Below are 18,977 nucleotides of genomic sequence, written 5' to 3' on the forward strand. Positions count from 1 at the left end.
GCATGAGCTGAGCATGCCGGAATTCTCCACTCTCTTATTTAACTCATTAAATTTGCACAGAACATCTTGCAATTAAAATTTCGCACATATTTCTTCTTATGATTGACATTTGGCCTTGGTAAAAAATTAGTCTAAATTGGTTTCTTTGAACACATGAAGGAACAGCAATAGATTCAGGAATGTTTCTTCTTAGATAATGCATATTAGTTCTTTGAACCTGATGACTTTCTAATAGATATCGTAAAGTGAGATTTACAAACCATTTAAAGTTAATGTCTGTAAAATATTTAAGAATAGAAAGAGCGGGTCTTTCAGTGGCCTCACCATACCAAATAGATATAAATGTACTGTTAGGTTGGGTCCACTAAAAATACAACAATAGGATTTCAATATAATACAGGAAAGTGGAGATATAAAACATTAAAGGGAACCTGTCACCTTTGAAAATGCAATCTATGTGCAGTTATAAGGTTAATCTGCAGGTAAATTGAGTTACAATGCTTTCGGGCCGCCTTACTAAAAGTGCAGCTATTGGGAGAAAATGAACATACTTGCTTCTGGGAGCCACCGGCTTTCAGTTATGAGGAACATGCACAGTCACTGTTCACAGCACCGCTCACATGTGAGTGGCGGCTGTAAGCATGTTCTGACTTTTTGATTGACAGCTCACTCCGCACAGATGTGTTAGTGGTGTCTGTGGCCGCTCTGTGCGCACCCCTATGATGAAGACCAGCAGCTCCCAGACGGAAGTAAGCACATTTTCTCCTGATACCTGCACATGTAGGAAAGCGGCTGGGCAGCATTAGAAAGCTAATTATCTGCAGATTAATTCCATATCTGCAGGTAAATAGTGTTTTATGAGGTGACAGGTTCCCTTGAAGCTCATAATCTTGAGCAAAAGTTTGCAATAGTTGCATAGTAAAATGTCTTCAAAAACATTACTTGAAGAAGAAAACCGTCCTTTGGGCTTGTTCATACGTTGCATTTTTGCTTAGTTTGTCAGGTTTTGACACACCGAAAATGGGTGAAATGGACATTGGGGCGCTGAGCTACACACTGGCAGAACTCTACATTTATACTATGTAAGTTTAAATGCATATTCAATTACTATGTGAATAGACATATATGTAGCCCACTGTGGACTTCATCTTACAAATATACTTATACATATTCCATATGCATGGCATGTTTTGACCGTATATAATTTTTGTAGTCCCCCAGTGTGATCTTTTTAGCCATTTATTGAGCTACTCTGATATAAACTTTGTTTTTTGATTGTTTTACATATACAGTTATATGAAAAAGTTTGGGCACCCCTATTAATCTTAAGCTTAATGTTTTATAAAAATTGGTGTTTTTGCAACAGCTATTTCAGTTTGATATATGTAATAACTGTTGGACACAGTAATGTTTCTGCCTTGAAATGAGGTTTATTGTACTAACAGAAAATGTGCAATCTGCATTCAAACAAAATTTGACAGGTGCATAAGTATGGGCACCCTTATCATTTTCTTGTTTTAAATACTCCTACCTACTTTTTACTGACTTACTAAAGCACTTTTTTGGTTTTGTAACCTCATTGAGCTTTGAACTTCATAGCCAGGTGTATGCAATCATGAGAAAAGCTACTTAAAGTGGCCACTTGCAAGTTGTTCTCCTGTTTGAATCTCCTCTGAAGAGTGACATCATGGGCTCCTCAAAACAACTGTCAAATGATCTGAAAACAAAGATTATTCAACATAGTTGTTCAGGGGAAGGATACAAAAAGCTGTCTCAGCAATATAACCTGTCAGTTTCCACTGTGAGGAACATAGTAAGGAAATGGAAGAACACAGGGACAGTTCTTGTTAAGGCCAGAAGTGGCAGGCCAAGAAAAACATCAGAAAGGCAGAGAAGAAGAATGGTGAGATCAGTCAAGGACAATCCTCAGACCACCTCCAGAGAGCTGCAGCATCAACTTGTTGCAGATGGTGTCACTGTGCATCGGTCAACTATACAACGCACTTTGCACAAGGAGAAGCTGTATGGGAGAGTGATGCGAAAGAAGCCGTTTCTGCAAGCATGCCACAAACAGAGTCGGCTGAGGTATGCAAAAGCACATTTGGAGAAGCCAATTTCTTTTTGGAAGAAGGTCCTGTGGACTGATGAAACCAAGATTGAGTTGCTTGGTCATACAAAAAGGCATTATGCATGGCGGCAAAAAAACACAGCATTCCAAGAAAAACACTTGCTACCCACAGTAAAATTTGGTGGAGGTTCCATCATGCTTTGGGGCTGTGTGGCCAATGCTGGCACTGGGAATCTTGTTAAAGTTGAGGGACGCATGGATCCCACTCATTATCAGCAAATTCTTGACAATAATGTTCAAGAATCAGTGACAAAGTTGAAGTTACGCAGGGGATGGATCTTTCAGCAAGACAATGATCCAAAATACCGCTCCAAATCTACTCAGGCATTCATGCAGAGGAACAATTACAATGTTCTGGAATGGCCATCCCAGTCCCTAGACCTGAATATCATTGAACATCTGTGGGATCATTTGAAGAGGGCTGTCCATGCTCGGTGACCATCAAACTTAACTGAACTAGAATTGTTTTGTAAAGAGGAATGGTCAAAAATACCTTCATCCAGGATCCAGGAAATCATTAAAAGCTACAGGAAGCGACTAGAGGCTGTTATTTTTGCAAAAGGAGGATCTACTAAATATTAATGTCACTTTTCTGGTGAGGTGCCCATACTTATGCACCTGTCAAATTTTGTTTGAATGCAGATTGCACATTTTCTGTTAGTACAATAAACCTCATTTCAAGGCAGAAACATTACTGTGTCCAACAGTTATTACATATATCAAACTGAAATAGCTGTTGCAAAAACACCAATTTTTATAAAACATTAAGCTTAAGATTAATAGGGGTGCCCAAACTTTTTCATATAACTGTATATATTGGGGCACCCTTTTTTTTATTATTGTATGATATGTAGATATGTCTCCATTATTTGGATTTCTTCATCGGCTTTAGGAAGTTAGATGATCTTAATATTACTTCTTGAAGCAGTTTCAAATGTACAGCATATCAATTCTTTCAGCATTTTTGCTGCGTTTTTCACCCATTCAAATGAATAGAAAAAAAGGCGTCAAAAATGCACAAAAAACAAACCAAAAATGAAAGCAGTAGTTTATGCAGCGGTTTTTCTTCCAAGAGACATGTTTTGGTGAAGAAATATCTGCTGTAAAAAATTAACATGTACTGTACACATACTCTTATCCAGACAGAAATTCCTGTGAAAAATGTTCACTTCCATCCAATATTATAAACCCTGGCTATATTCTTTGAAGACTACCAACCTAAAAGAGCAATTTTCATTGAAATTTTCACTGTATATCAGTTTTCAGGATCACTGTCTAAAGATGCATGAATAAATCAGGATCATCATTTTGGAAGAAAAATATCAATAGGTAGTATAACACAAGTGTCAACATAGATTAAGGTGAATTCTTTGTTTTAAGCATACTAATCCTCAACCATAACCCAATGCCAAATATGTACACCCACAGGCAAACATCTAACAATGCATTTATGTGATTCTTAGAGGAATATGAATACATAGGAAAGGGATAACAAACTAAATGACCATATTCCAACTATGTAAGACTATTGTTTTTAAACAATGCAGTTAAGAACATAAGAGATTCCATTTTAAGAGACCTATTTGTCACTAATTTCTGAAGATGTGAACATAAAAGTGAAGTGGCTTTTTACCACTCAATGCAGCAAGTTCCGATACAGAAAAGTGTAATTTGACACATAACTTGACATCTGCAATGGCTTTTGCAGCCTTAGTTGTCAAGTCATAGCTTCCTAATTATCTTTCTGCATGTAGGTGTAGTTAAAGCATTATGTTAAGACATGCTACATCTGTATGTACAGGATCAACCTAAATGTAGCCAAATAAATCTTAAGGCATTTCCCTACAAATAACAACAACCTACAAAGGATTGGAAGTTTTTTTTCCCTTATGTTTTAATTGTTTTTTAAAGTATTTCCGACAATAAAGATTGATATGTTTCTAATATGATGGCTTTGACTTCCAATCCTTTGTAGGTTGTTATCTGTATGTACAGACATGATTTTGTTGATTATTGTATATCTTTAGTAGCTCCAAATTGTTTTAAACCTCCTTTCAATTTGTTTGTTACCTTGTGATGTTAAAGTAGAAATTCAATAGAGCAGCACTATAAATTTGCCAAATTATCATGCTAATTAAATAATTTCACTAGATAATGTTATTCTACAGTACAAAAAAATTACATATTTTTATATCCTAAAAAAAAGAATGGGCCCAATTCATCAAGACTGCCATTATTCATGCCAATCTTGATGAGGAGATGTGCTGGAGTCAGATGCACCTGATTTATGAGGAGACTTATGCTTCTTCATGAACAGGAGAGCTGGACAAGTGTTGTACACCTTTGTGTGTGCCTTGTAACAAATCCTACTCCAGCTGCTGCTGGAATAAGATCTGAGGCATAGCGAATGCCGCCGCTTGTCATGGATTTGACGAGCGGCGGTTGTCACGACATGCCCCTGTCCCACCCAAGCTCTGCCCACTTAATCAGAGCCGAGTGAAAATAGCATAAGAATGGCAAAAGTCACATAATTTTAGCACCAGTTGCGCCAAAATTCTGTGACTTTTTAAACATTTTTACACTAGAGTACTGGCATAAAAGCTTTGATGAATCGGGCCCAATGTCACTATACAGAATACTCTGCCATATGCCATAATTAGATGATGGATCATAGTATATTTTATGTAAGGAGATACAGGGATTTCCTTCTCTTGAAGAATTGATGGGCGTACAGGAGATAAGCATCTGGGGTTTTTATAGTTTATTTATTTTATTTTTTATTTTAAGACAATTTTTTTTTAACATAAAAAACTGATGGACAACCCCCTGACAACAGTTTGTGATTAATGGCTAAAATCTTTTGTACATAAGCCCCAATTTATCAAAGTGTTTACCCCAAAAATCACGAGGTTGCACAAAATGTTGCAACTTTTGGGGGTTTCATGCTGATTTTGATCAGAATGAAAACAGAATGAGTGGAGGTAGGGTGGGATGGGGAGAGGTGACACCCACTTGCCTAATTCATGACTAGTTGTGGAATACTTTGTCCAATAAAAATGTTACTCCAGTGTCACTAGAGTAAGATTTGTGGCGAGGCGCACTCCACTTTTAACATGTACATGATTCTTTAAGAGGTAAGAGCTCATGACTCACTCCACCTTGCCCTCTCATCAAGATTGGTGTGAACAACGCCAGTCTTGATGAATTGGGGCCATAATATTTTACATTGTGCCAGAGTTAAAATACCATTTTTAAACATAAAACTAATTAAACTAATAAAATATATGTTTTCTGACTGATATATATTCAGATACTGGGCAACAAGAAATTATTTTCTTTTTCATGTTTAAGCTTTTGCATACTATATTTTGAACTTGCTCCTTGACACACATTGTTTATCTCTAGTGTTGAGTGAACATGCTCGACACTGTGAATAAGGGCTTTTGCAAGAAACGCGTTGAGATGTATCCCCAACCTGTATGATCTTTTATTTATTTTCTAATAAATTGAGGATTTTAATTATTCTTGGGACTCACCAAATTTATTTTTCTTATGCTCGACACTGCTCGGTACTCGCCCGAGCATCACGCTACTCGGGATGTTCGGCGAGCACCGAGCATTTCCGGGTTACTCGGGCGGGAGCTCGGGTCTCCGCCCAGCATGTTTGGCGATCTTTACAGAGCCAATGAACATGCAGGGATTGCCAGCCAGTCACTGTAATGCCGCAGCCATGTTGTTTGTGGGCATTACAGTGATTGGCTGGCCGCACAGCGTCACCTCGAGTATTTAAAACCGGGCGCCGTCATCTTGGACACAGTCGCTCCGGATCAGACAGCGCTGCTGATTTAGGGAGAGATATATCCTGCAAAATAGTTAGTGCAGGGTTTGTAAAGGCTGTCAGATCAAACAAACAGTCCTTCTCAGGACTAATATCCATCCCAGATATCAGGCAGGCAGGCTTTATAGGAGATGTAGTGGTTATACCAGCAAACGCTGCATTACAGTCCTGTTGCTGAAACTGCTGGACTTAGCTCCAGGTCTCGGGGGCCAGGAAAAATCCTTTTTTTTTTATCTAAATCTTCTTTTTTTTTTCCTACTTCACACTGTAGAAATACCCGTCTTATTAACCTTTTAGTGTCTCTGATTTTTCAGACACAAATATATCTGTTGAAAATAGTCTGGTGTAGGCCCGAGAAATACAAGTGTGGTTTTGCAGTTCCACGGGTCAAATTTCTGTATTATCCTGCTTTTTTGCATTTTTTGCTGTAAAGAAAAACAGTAGTGTCTCCTGATTGTTCAGACACAAATATATCTGTTGAAAATAGTCTGGTGTAGGCCCGAGAAATACAAGTGTGGTTTTGCAGTTCCACGGGTCAAATCTCTGTATTATCCTGCTTTTTTGCATTTTTTGCCGTAAAGAAAAACAGTAGTGTCTCCTGATTGTTCAGACACAAATATGTCTGTTGAAAATAGTCTGGTGTAGGCCAGATTACTAGAACTGTGGTTTTGCAGTTCCACAGGTCAAATCTCTGTATTATCCTGCTTTTTTGCATTTTTTGCCGTAAAGAAAAACAGTAGTGTCTCCTGATTGTTCAGACACAAATATATCTGTTGAAAACAGTCTGGTGTAGGCCCGAGAAATACAAGTGTGGTTTTGCAGTTCCACGGGTCAAATCTCTGTATTATCCTGCTTTTTTGCATTTTTTGTTGTAAAGAAAAACAGTAGTGTCTCCTAATTGTTCAGACACAAATATATCTCTTGAAAATAGTCTGGTGTAGGCCCGAGAAATACAAGTGTGGTTTTGCAGTTCCACGAGTCAAATCTCTGTATGATCCTGCTTTTTTGCTGTAAAGAAAAACAGTAGTGTCTCCTGATTGTTCAGACACAAATATATCTGTTGAAAATAGTCTGGTGTAGGCCCGAGAAATACAAGTGTGGTTTTGCAGTTCCACGGGTCAAATCTCTGTATTATCCTGCTTTTTTGCATTTTTTGCCGTAAAGAAAAACAGTAGTGTCTCCTGATTGTTCAGACACAAATATATCTGTTGAAAATAGTCTGGTGTAGGCCCGAGAAATACAAGTGTGGTTTTGCAGTTCCACGTGTCAAATCTCTGTATTATCCTGCTTTTTTGCATTTTTTGCCGTAAAGAAAAACAGTAGTGTCTCCTGATTGTTCAGACACAAATATATCTGTTGAAAATAGTCTGGTGTAGGCCCGAGAAATACAAGTGTGGTTTTGCAGTTCCACGGGTCAAATCTCTGTATTATCCTGCTTTTCTGCATTTTTGCTGTAATGAAAAACAATAGTGTCTCCTGATTGTTCAGACACAAATATATCTGTTGAAAATAGTCTGGTGTAGGCCCGAGAAATACAAGTGTGGTTTTGCAGTTCCACAGGTCAAATCTCTGTAATATCCTGCTTTTTTGCATTTTTTGCTGTAAAGAAAAAAAGTAGTGTCTCCTGATTGTTCAGACACAAATATATCTGTTGAAAATAGTCTGGTGTAGGCCCGAGAAATAAAAGTGTGGTTTTGCAGTTGCACGGGTCAAATCTCTGTATTATCCTGCTTTTTTGCATTTTTTGCTGTAAAGAAAAACAGTAGTGTCTCCTGATTGTTCAGACACAAATATATCTGTTGAAAATAGTCTGGTGTAGGCCCGAGAAATATAAGTGTGGTTTTGCAGTTCCACGGGTCAAATCTCTGTATTATCCTGCTTTTTTGCATTTTTTGCTGTAAAGAAAAACAGTAGTGTCTCCTGATTGTTCAGACACAAATATATATGTTGAAAATAGTCTGGTGTAGGCCCGAGAAATACAAGTGTGGTTTTGCAGTTCCACGGTTCAAACCTCTGTATTATCCACTTTTGGGCCATTTTTACCTAAAAAAAAACAGTTTGAGTGTGTCGCTCACTGTTCAGCCGCAAATATATCTATTTAAAATTGTCTGGTATACCCCAGTATACCCTCTATTATTCAGCTTTTGGTATTTTTTCCGTAAAGAAAAACAGTAATAGTTTCTCCCTGATTGTTCAGATTGTTTAAAAGAGTCGGGTGTAGTCCAGAGAAATAGAACTGTGGTTTTCCTCTTCCACGGTTCTAATCTACTTTTTGTTACCCTTTTTCCATTGATAGTGCGAGTGTAAGCTATTTTACTTCCTTTACAATGGGCAAGGCGCGTGGCAAGGGACATGGAACTGGATGTTCTGGTGATGGTGCGTGCAGAGGACGGTGCCGTGGCCAAGGTGAAAATGTGCCACAACCAACAGCCACATCTTCTCGCTCCCACTTCTTGACCGAATAACTAGAGAAGCACAGAACAACACCAGTATTGTCACCACTGCTTCTTCCGCTGTTGTGCGTGCAATAGAACCCCCTATTGTGTGTGCAAGGCAATCCCCTGTCCATACTGCATGCAAAGATGCCCCCTCCTCTCAGTCTTCACTTGTTATGGCAGTTTCTCAAGAAACAGCATCAACGTCCACGTCCACGTCCCACCGCAGCGTTCAGTTGTCCATATCCCAGACCTTTGAACGAAAGCGGAAATTCACATCTAACGCCCCACAGGCCACAGTCCTAAATTCTCACATTTCACGACTGCTTGAGTTGAAAATGCTGTCTTTTAGGCTGGTGGAGACGGAATCCTTCCGCAACCTTATGGCGGTGGCCGTCCCTCGGTACTCGGTCCCCAGCCGACACTATTTTGCCCAGTGTGCCATCCCCGGACTACACAAGCACGTGTCCCAAAACATCTGCCGTGCCCTCAACAACGCAGTTACTGGGAGAGTCCACCTGACAACGGACACGTGGACAAGTGCTTGTGGCCAGGGACGGTACATCTCCCTGACGGCACACTGGGTAAACATGGTGGAAGTCGGGACCTAGTCGGACCTTGGGACGGAACTCATCCTCCCCACACCGAGGAATGCGGGTCCTATGTCAGTCAGAGTTGCCCCCACAGTGTTCAGCTCCTGCGCATCATCCTCCTCCTCATGTTCAGCCTCCATCTCAGATATCACCACATCAGTTACAAGCTGGAAGCACTGCAGTACTGCCTCCGCCAAGCGGCAACAGGCTGTGCTGAAACTCATAAGCTTAGGTGAGAAACTTCACACTGCTTGTGAGTTGTGGACAGCTGTGAAAGAGCAGGCAGATCTGTGGCTGAGACCGCTGAACCTACATCCAGGCATGGTCGTGTGTGACAATGGCCGTAACCTGGTGGCGGCTCTGAGGCGAGGCGAGATCACACACGTACCACGCCAGGCTCATGTGCTTAACCTCGTGGTTCAGCGGTTTCTTAAATCGTACCCCGAGTTGCCAGATCTGCTCGTCAGCTTCCGCCGCCCTTGCTGTGTTGCAGCAGCGTTTGCAGCTTCCGTCACACCGACTGGTGTGTGATGTGCCTACACATTGGAACTCTACCCTCCACATGTTGCAAAGGATTTGTGAGCAGAAGAGAGCAGTTGTGGAGTACCAGCTGCAACAAGGCCGTCGATATTCAGGTCAGACTCCACACATAAGACCTCAGGAGTGGACCTGGATGTCTGACATATGTACCACCTTGACAAACTTTGAGGAGTCCACCAAGATGGTCAGTGGCGATGACGCCATCATTAGCATCAGCATTCCACTTGTCTGTCTTTTACAACGCTCTCTGCAGAGAATTAAAGAGCAGGCATTGCAGCCAGAGTATGATGAGATGGATCAAGAACCCGTAGTAGTCGATTACACACAGTCCAGCCTCATCTCATCCCAACGTGCATTGGGGGACAATGAGGGAGAGGAGGAGGAGGAGGAGGAAGAACAGGAGCTTGTATCATGCGCTGTAGACGGTAGTACCTGTACAATTGTCATACCGTCGGTTCAGCGTGTGTGGCCTGAGGACAGGGGGAGGGGGAGGAGGAGGAGGAGGAGAGCATGGTCAGTCGTCATCTTGGTGAGGACATGGAAGTCTTGCCCTTTACCAGTCTGGCACGCATGGCTGACTTTATGTTACGCTGCCTTAACCGTGACCCTCGCATTGTCAAAATGTTGGGTGACAGTCATTACTGGTTGGTGACACTTTTAGGCCCCCGCTACAAGGAGAACTTTCACTCTCTTATTCCTGAGGTGGAGAGGTCTACAAAAATGGGGCAGTACCAGAAGGCCCTTGCTGCAGAACTGTTAAAAAAATTCCCATCTGAACACGCTAGCGGCAGAGGTCACAGTTCGTTGCCCAACCAAGGCGTACATGCGAGAGAGACGCAACTCCAATCCAGCAGAGGCAGGGGAATACTGTCAGCGTTCTGGGACAGTTTTCACAGACCCTCCCTTCGGACAAACCCTGAGGCGCGGGGTACTCTCACAAGGAGTGGAAAGTTTCAAAAGATGGTGAGGGAGTACCTTGCCGACCGTACCAGCGTCCTCCGTGATTCCTCTGTGCCTTTTAATTATTGGGTATCCAAGCTAGACACTTGGAAAGAACTCGTTCTGTACGCCTTGGAGGTCCTGGCCTGCCCTGCAACTAGCGTGTTATCGGAGTGTGTTTTTAGTGCCGCTGGGGGAATTATAACTGATAAGCGCACTCACCTGTCAACTGACAATGCTGACAAGCTGACCCTTATCAAAATGAACAAGGGCTGGATTGGGCCAGACTTCTCATCACCACCAAATGACAGCAGAGTAACATAAAGTCAAATCCACAGTGTTATTTCGGGAGGTGTATTCACATGCACCGCTTCACACCCACACATGGGTATACGCTTCCACATTTCGGCTGTTTTATGTTCTTCTCCTTATCCTCAGCCTCCACCACCACTATACCACCAGGGTGATCGTGGTCCGTATTGCCATTATTGAAAGTTCCTCCGTCCTTATTTTTGTCAGCTTTTGCTTGGAAGGCATAAGCAAAGACTGTGAGAGACCCACTCCCCAATAATGGGAATAATATTTTTAAGATGCTGTACTGTATGGCTCTTGTAAGGGGCATTAAAACCGTCTTGTTAAGCTACTGCGACCTCCACCACTTTTCCGAGGGGCATTAAAAGCGCCTTGTTAAGCTACTGGGACCTCCACGTCTCTTCTGAGGGGCATTAAAAGCGTCTTGTTAAGCTACTGCGACCTCCACCACTTTTCCGAGGGGCATTAAAACCGTCTTGTTAAGCTACTGGGACCTCCACGTCTCTTTCGAGGGGCATTCAAACCGTCTTCTTAAGCTACTGGGACCTCCACGTCTCTTACAAGGGGCATTCAAACCGTCTTGTTAAGCTACTGCGACCTCCACCACTTTTCCAAGGGGCATTAAAACCATCTTGTTAAGCTACTGGGACCTCCACGTCTCTTTCGAGGGGCATTCAAACCGTCTTGTTAAGCTACTGGGACCTCCACATCTCTTCCAAGGGGCATTCAAACCGTCTTGTAAAGCTACTGCGACCTCCAACACTTTTCCAAGGGGCATTAAAACCGTCTTGTTAAGATACTGGGACCCCCACGTCTCTTTCGAGGGGCATTCAAACCGTCTTGTTAAGCTACTGGGACCTCCACGTCTCTTCCAAGGGGCATTGAAACCGTCTTGTAAAGCTACTGCGGCCTCCAACACTTTTCCAAGGGGCATTAAAACCATCTTGTTAAGCTACTGGGACCTCCACGTCTCTTTCGAGGGGCATTCAAACCGTCTTGTTAAGCTACTGGGACCTCCATGTCTCTTCCAAGGGGCATTCAAACCGTCTTGTTAAGCTACTGCGACCTCCACCACTTTTCCAAGGGGCATTAAAACCATCTTGTTAAGCTACTGGGACCTCCACGTCTCTTTCGAGGGGCATTCAAACAGTCTTGTTAAGCTACTGGGACCTCCACGTCTCTTCCAAGGGTCATTCAAACCGTCTTGTAAAGCTACTGCAACCTCGACCACTTTTCCAAGGGGCATTAAAACCGTCTTGTTAAGCTACTGGGACCTCCACGTCTCTTTCGAGGGGCATTCAAACCGTCTTGTTAAGCTACTGGGACCTCCACGTCTCTTCCAAGGGGCATTCAAACCGTCTTGTTAAGCTACTGCGACCTCCACCACTTTTCCAAGGGGCATTAAAACCGTCTTGTTTAGTTACTGGGACCTCCACGTCTCTTTCGAGGGGCATTCAAACCATCTTGTTAAGCTACTGGGTCCTCCACGTCTCTTCCAAGGGGCATTCAAACCGTCTTGTTAAGCTACTGGGACCTCTACGTCTCTTCTGAGGGCCATTAAAAGCATCTTGTTAAGCTACTGTGACCTCACCACTTTTCCGAAGGGCATTAAAACCATCTTGTTAAGCTACTGGGACCTCCATGTCTCTTTCAAGGGGCATTAAAACCGTCTTGTTAAGCTACTGGGACCTCCACGTCTCTTCCAAGGGGCGTTCAAACCGTCTTGTTAAGCTACTGCGACCTCCACCACTTTTCCAAGGGGCATTAAAACCGTCTTGTTAAGCTACTGGGACCTCCACGTCTTTTCTGAGGGGCATTAAAAGCGTCTTGTTAAACCACTCTGAACTCCACAGCTCTTCCAAGGGGCATTGAAATGTTGTTTTTAATGTTTTTTTAACTCTAACCTCCACGACTTTTCGAACGGGCATTGCATTTCCTCCTAATTTTTGGCAGCTTTTGCTTGGAAGGCATAAGCAAATACTATGGGAGACCCACTCCCCAATAATGGTAATAATGTTTGTAATATGCTGTACTGCATGGCTCTTGTAAGGGGCATTGCAAGTTCCTCCATCCTAATTTTTGTCAGCTTTTGCTTGGAAGGCATAAGCAAAGACTATGGGAGACACACTCCCCAATAATGGTAATAATGTTTTTAAGATGCTGTACTGTACGGCTCTTGTAAGGGGCATTAAAACCGTCTTGTTAAGCTACTGCAACCTCCACCACTTTTCCGAGGGGCATTAAAACCGTCTTGTTAAGCTACTGTGACCTCCACGTCTCTTCCAAGGGGCATTCAAACCGTCTTGTTAAGCTACTGGGACCTCCACGTCTTTTCCGAGGGGCATTAAAACCATCTTGTTAAGCTACTGTGACCTCCACGTCTCTTCAACGGGGCATTAAAAGCGTCTTCTTAAGCCACTCTGAACTCCACAGCTCTTCCAAGGGGCATTGAAATGTTGTTTTTAATTACCTCTAACCTCCACGACTCTTCCAACGGGCATTGCATTTCCTCCTAATTTTAGTCAGCTTTTGCTTTTCAATGCAAAGGCGAAAACTAAGGGAAACCCACTCCCCAATAATGGGTAGAATGTTTTTAGCACGCTGTAATCCACGTCTGTTTCAAGGGGCATAGCAGTTCCTCATAATTTTTGGAAAGCCTTCCATTCACTGCTTAGGCCAACAGTGTACAGGAGACCCAGTTGCTATAAATGGAAAAAACGGTTTAGTTAATGCCCTCTGACCTCCATGTCATTTCCAAGGGGCATTGGAGTGCCTCAAAATTTTTGTTAGGCATTGCACTCACTGTATGCCCTATAACTGTGTAGCCGAACCGCTCCTTTTGTTACAGAAATATATCCTACAAGACATATGTGGTTGACTGGCCTGATATTGATGTGAATGGTCCCTGTTCCTCCTGCTCTTTCTCCTTTGTCACCACCTCATCCATCATTTATCACCTGAAGCTTTGTTTTAACGGGAGTCATAGAACTGGGATAGTAGCAGGAAAACATCCAGCAGTCCTCGGAGGAGGTAGGATATGCGCCAAAACGCTGACCACCTCAGGCCTAGCCGCTACTACATACATGCGCTAGGCGGCTGGGGACAGAGTATGGACACCCGGCCACCCCCTGGCGACTGGGGACCGAATGTGGACACCTGGCTGCCGGGTGGCTGGGGACTGAGTATGGATAAGAGGCCGCCAACGCAGCCATGACGTGGTGGCCAGATTCTGCCTCCACATGCCTAAAAGGCCCAATTTCAAGTGCAAGCAAGTAGTATGGTATTGCAGCCTGAGGGTGGGTGGGTGGCAGGCTGCACACTTATGCTTGCATTCCAAGAAAACAAAGCAGATGCTAACTTCTGTCATCATCATCATGCTCCTCACCTTGGCACTCTCAACTCCCCTGATGGAGAAGCCAGGGCCCACCAGAGGAGTCTGGTTCTCTGGTGGGCTCGTCCAATGCTGCCCTAAAGCAGGACGGGCTAAGAAAAGTGTGTGGGGGGAAGTTGACAGGAGAAATAGGGGCGGCTGGGGAACATCTATGGACACCCGGCTGCCCCCAGGCGGCTGGGGACCGTGTGTGGACACCCGGCCGCGGGGTGGCTGGGGACCGAGTATGGACACACGGCCGCCCCCTGGCGGCTGGGGACCGAGTGTGGACACCTGGCCGCCGGGCGGCTGGGGACTGAGTATGGATACCAGGCCGCCAACGCAGCAATGACGTGGTGGCCAGATTCCGCCTCCACATGCCTAAAAGGCCCAATTTCAAGTGCAAGCAAGCAGTATGGTATTGCAGCCTGGGGGTGGGTGGGTGGCAGGCTGCACACTTACGCTTGCATTCCAAGAAAACAAAGCAGATGCTAACTTCTATCATCATCATCATGCTCCTCACCTTGGCACTCTCTACTCCCCTGATGGAGAAGCCAGGGCCCACCGGAGGAGTCTGGTTCTCTGGTGGGCTCGTCGAATGCTGCCCTAAAGCAGGCCGGGCTAAGAAAAGTGTGTGGGGGGAAGTTGACAGGAGAAATAGGGGCGTCTGGGTACCGTTTATGGACACCCGGCTGCCCCCAGGCGGCTGGGGACTGTGTGTGGACACCCGGCCGCCGGGCGGCTGGGGACTTAGTATGGATACCAGGCCGCCAATGCAGCCATGACGTGGTGGCCAGATTCCGCCTCCACATGCCTAAAAGGCCCAATTTCAAGTGCAAGCAAGCAGTATGGTATTGCAGCCTGGGGGTGGGTGGGTGGTTGGCTGCATATTTGCGCTTGCATTGCAAGGGGGAGGTACAATTGAACACTGCCTTGGGACAAGAACTTGCACGGGGATAGTTGCAAGTCTGCATCTTCTGATGCGGCAAGGATGACTTCTGATGGGCACACTTTTAGGCAGTGACCTGGGTGTCAGAGATGCTTCCAGGGGTCTTCCCCATGCTGTTCCCATGTCTTTTCAGCACTGTATGCATGTGTCACACAGCACATGACCTGATAAGGTTGTAAAATGTTAAAATGACATTTCCCGGTGAATGCATTTGTCACGGTTGAAAGCAATACAAAAGTGCAAAAATGCATAAAAAATGCTACTTGTGAACATAGCCCAAGGTGTGGAGGAGTATTTTTTTGGGGGGTTATTTATTTTACCTTATACACAAGTCTTTACCCTGGAAAGGAACTTCCTTAACATCTTTCACAGGAAAGCAGTTTCAGTTTCGTTTTTGAACGTTTTATTGTGAGCCCTTAAAAGTGGCTTAATACCTCTGACCATTTTGTTGACAGCAGTGACCTGGGGGTCAGAAATGCTTCCTGGGGCGATCCCCATGCTGTCCCCATGTCATTTGAGCACTGTCACTATCGTTTTGGGCACTTGTTAGGCTTTTAAAAGACTGCCGGGGGTGCCGCCGCAAAAATGCTAGGGTCTCCCATAGACTAACATTGGGCTCGCTGCTCGGGTCGAGCACCCGAGTATCACGGCGAGCTCGGCCTGAGCTTCGAGCACCCGAGCATTTTAGTGCTCGCTCAACACTATTTATCTCTTAAAACTGAAGTTATTTATTTCCTATGAGTAAAATAAAAATTACCTTAGAAGTCAGAATCCTGTAATATTGTATGGCACCTTGAAGCCATCTCATAAGACTTCCAACTGCCGCATTACCAGCAGTCTTCCTCTCTATGTTCTCAGGAGTAAACTGAATTTTCTTTGTATTTGTTTCCAGGAGCTCCAATGTAGACGGAGATAACTAAAGATTAAAAATGCCATATTGTTATAAGGTACACATGTCAAACGCTGGCCCACAGGCCAAATCTGTCCCACATTGGTCATTATATTGGGCTGCAATGCTGGCACTGCACCACCCCCCACCCAGCATTGCACTTTCAACTATATCGGCATCCTGGATACCAATACAGTTGAAAGAAATGATGCAACAGGGAGCCGTCAGCTGACACTCCCTCCATCATCATTCTTCCTATGCATCTGATGTCTCAGCGATGACGTCACTATTTCAAACCTGCTGTGCCAAGTAGGGAAGAACTGCAGAACGCTCGCTGCTGATTGCAGAGCAGCAGGGTGAACGAGGAGAGGTGAGTAATTATTTTTTTATGTGGGGTCAATTATTCTGAATGAAGACTATGTGGGCCGTTATATTCTATGGAGGACCATTTGGGGCCATTACACTGTAGAACACTATGTGGGGCTCATTATACAGTATAGAGGACTATGAGGGGCCCATTATACTGTATGGATGACTATGTGGGGCCCATTATACTTTATGGAGGATTATGTGGGGACCATTATACTGTGTGGGGAATACAGTTGGGGCATCATACTGTGTTAGGGTCACCATACTGTGTTGAGGGGTACGGTAGGGTCATCATACCATGCGTGTGGATAGTACTGTGGAGGAATTCACTGTGGGGGTATCATATGAGTGTTTGAGGGGCACTTTTGTTGGCATCATATTTTATTATATGTATTATTTATTAATTCAAGGATTTTTATCCTTTGTTATTACATATTTAAATTAGACCATGGGGTCGTATGCTTTTTACTGTTGTTACATAACATATTATTCCATTATGGCCCATTTGTAACATAGTAACGTAGTTTTTAAGGTTGAAGGAAGACTAAGTCCATCTAGTTCAACCCATAGCCTAACATGTTGATCCAGAGGAAGGCAAAAAAACCCATGTGGCAAACACTAAGCTCCACATTGGGGAAAAAAATTCCTTCCCGACTGTGATTATGTGTTTATTTTATTCTAAAATCTATTAATTAAAATATACTTTGTTCAAGGGACAACCTCTTTAACCCCTTAACCCCCGAGGGTGGTTTGCACGTTAATGACCAGGCCAATTTTTACAATTCTGACCACTGTCACTTTATGAGGTAATTACTCTGGAACGCTTCTACGGATCCCCCTGATTCTGAGAATATTTTTTCGTAACATATCGTACTTCATGACTGTGGTAAAATTTATTCGATATCACTTGCGTTTATTTGTGAAAAAAAACTGAAATTTGGTGAAAATTTTGAAAATTTTGCAATTTTTAAAATTTGAATTTTTATGCCCTTAAATCAGAGAGATATGTCACACAAAATACTTAATAAATAACATTTCCCACATGTGTACTTTATATCAGCACAATTTTGGAACCAAATTTTTTTTTGTTATGGAGCTATAAGGGTTAAAGTTTGACCAGCGATTTCTCATTTTTCCAACAAAATTTACAAAACTATTTTTTTAGGGACCACATCACATTTGAAGTCACTTTGAGAGGTCTTTATCACAGAAAATACCCAAAAGTGACACCATTCTAAAAACTGCACCCCTCAAGGTGCTCAAAACCACATTCAAGAACTTTATTAACCCTTCAGGTGCTTCACAGGAATTTTTTGAATGTGGAAGAAAAAAATGAACATTTAACTTTTTTTCATAAAAATGTTACTTTAGACCCAATTTTTTTTATTTTCACAGGGGTAACAAGAAAAAATGGACACCAAAATTTGTTGTGCAATTTCCCCTGGGCACGCAGATACCCCATATGTGGGGAAAAACCACTGTTTGGGTGCACGGCAGGGCTCGGAAGGGAAGGAGTGCCATTTGACTTTTTGATTGTAAAATTTGCTTGAATAATTAGCGGACGCCATGTTGCGTTTGTGCCTAAACATTGGAGCACCCCCACAAGTGACCCCATTTTGGAAACTAGACCCCCCAAGGCACCTATCTAGATGCATAGTGAGCACTTGGAACCCCCAGGTGATTCACAAATTGATTCGTAAAAATGAAAAAGTGGAAAAAAAAACACTTTTTCATTTTTACAAATCAATTTGTGAAGCACCTGGGGGTTCCAAGTGCTCACTATGCATCTAGATAGGTGCCTTGGGGGGTCTAGTTTCCAAAATTGGGTCACTTGTGGGGGAGCTCCAATGTTTAGGCACGCAGGGGCTCTCCAAGCGCAACATGGCATTCGCTAACAATTTGAGCCGATTTTCCATTCAATTTGTTAGCGGACACCATGTCGCGTCTGATGTGCCTAAACAGTGGAGCTCCCCCACAAGTGACCCCATTTTGGAAACTATACCCCTCATGGATTTTATTAAGCGGTATAGTGAACATTTTGAACCCAGAGGTACGACACAGAATTTGATAACATTAGGTCATCATATTGAATAAGTTGTCATTAGTCTTGAGCGCAGGTGCTCGCTACTTGAGTTTGCGTCGGGTACTCAGGTATGCACCATGTACTGCGTGTGCTCGAGTGATATGCTCGAGTCCCTGCCCCGCATGTTTCACGGTTATTAGACACCCAAAAAAAAACATGCGGGGATCGCTCGTGCATATGGGGCGGAGACTCGAGCATGTTGCTCAAATACCCACGATACTCAATGCATACCAGAGCACCCGATGCAAACTCAAGTAGCGAGCACTTGCGCTCAACACTAGTCGCCATATCGTCATCTTTTTTTCTTACTTTTGAAAAAAATCCAAACCCCATCACAACCCTAACCCCAAACCCAGCCCTAACCCTAGCCCTAACCCTAGCCCAACCCTAGCCCGAGAGTTTATTTTTTACGCCGTTCCTCGTGCGGTATAAGTGATTAGACGACCTTATTCTTCGGATCGGTGAGACTACAGCGATACCAGAATCATATGGGGTTTTTATGACTGACAGCTGTCACACACTAAAAGACGCA

At 43.5% G+C, this 18,977-nt stretch overlaps 1 protein-coding gene across 1 annotated transcript in view; it reads right to left on the minus strand.

The window, feature by feature from the left end:
• LOC141213014 (uncharacterized) overlaps positions 1-18,977 on the minus strand; it is a 903,379-nt gene that overhangs the window by 335,742 nt on the left and 548,660 nt on the right. Inside the window, 1 exon segment of the mRNA XM_073665145.1 lies at positions 15,862-16,020. Within this exon segment, the coding sequence (XP_073521246.1) occupies positions 15,862-16,020 (159 nt within the window).

This window comes from Phyllobates terribilis, unplaced genomic scaffold, assembly GCF_046119375.1.
Source record: "Phyllobates terribilis strain yellow unplaced genomic scaffold, ASM4611937v1 Scaffold_2__4_contigs__length_985480577, whole genome shotgun sequence".
Lineage (NCBI taxonomy): Eukaryota > Metazoa > Chordata > Amphibia > Anura > Dendrobatidae > Phyllobates > Phyllobates terribilis.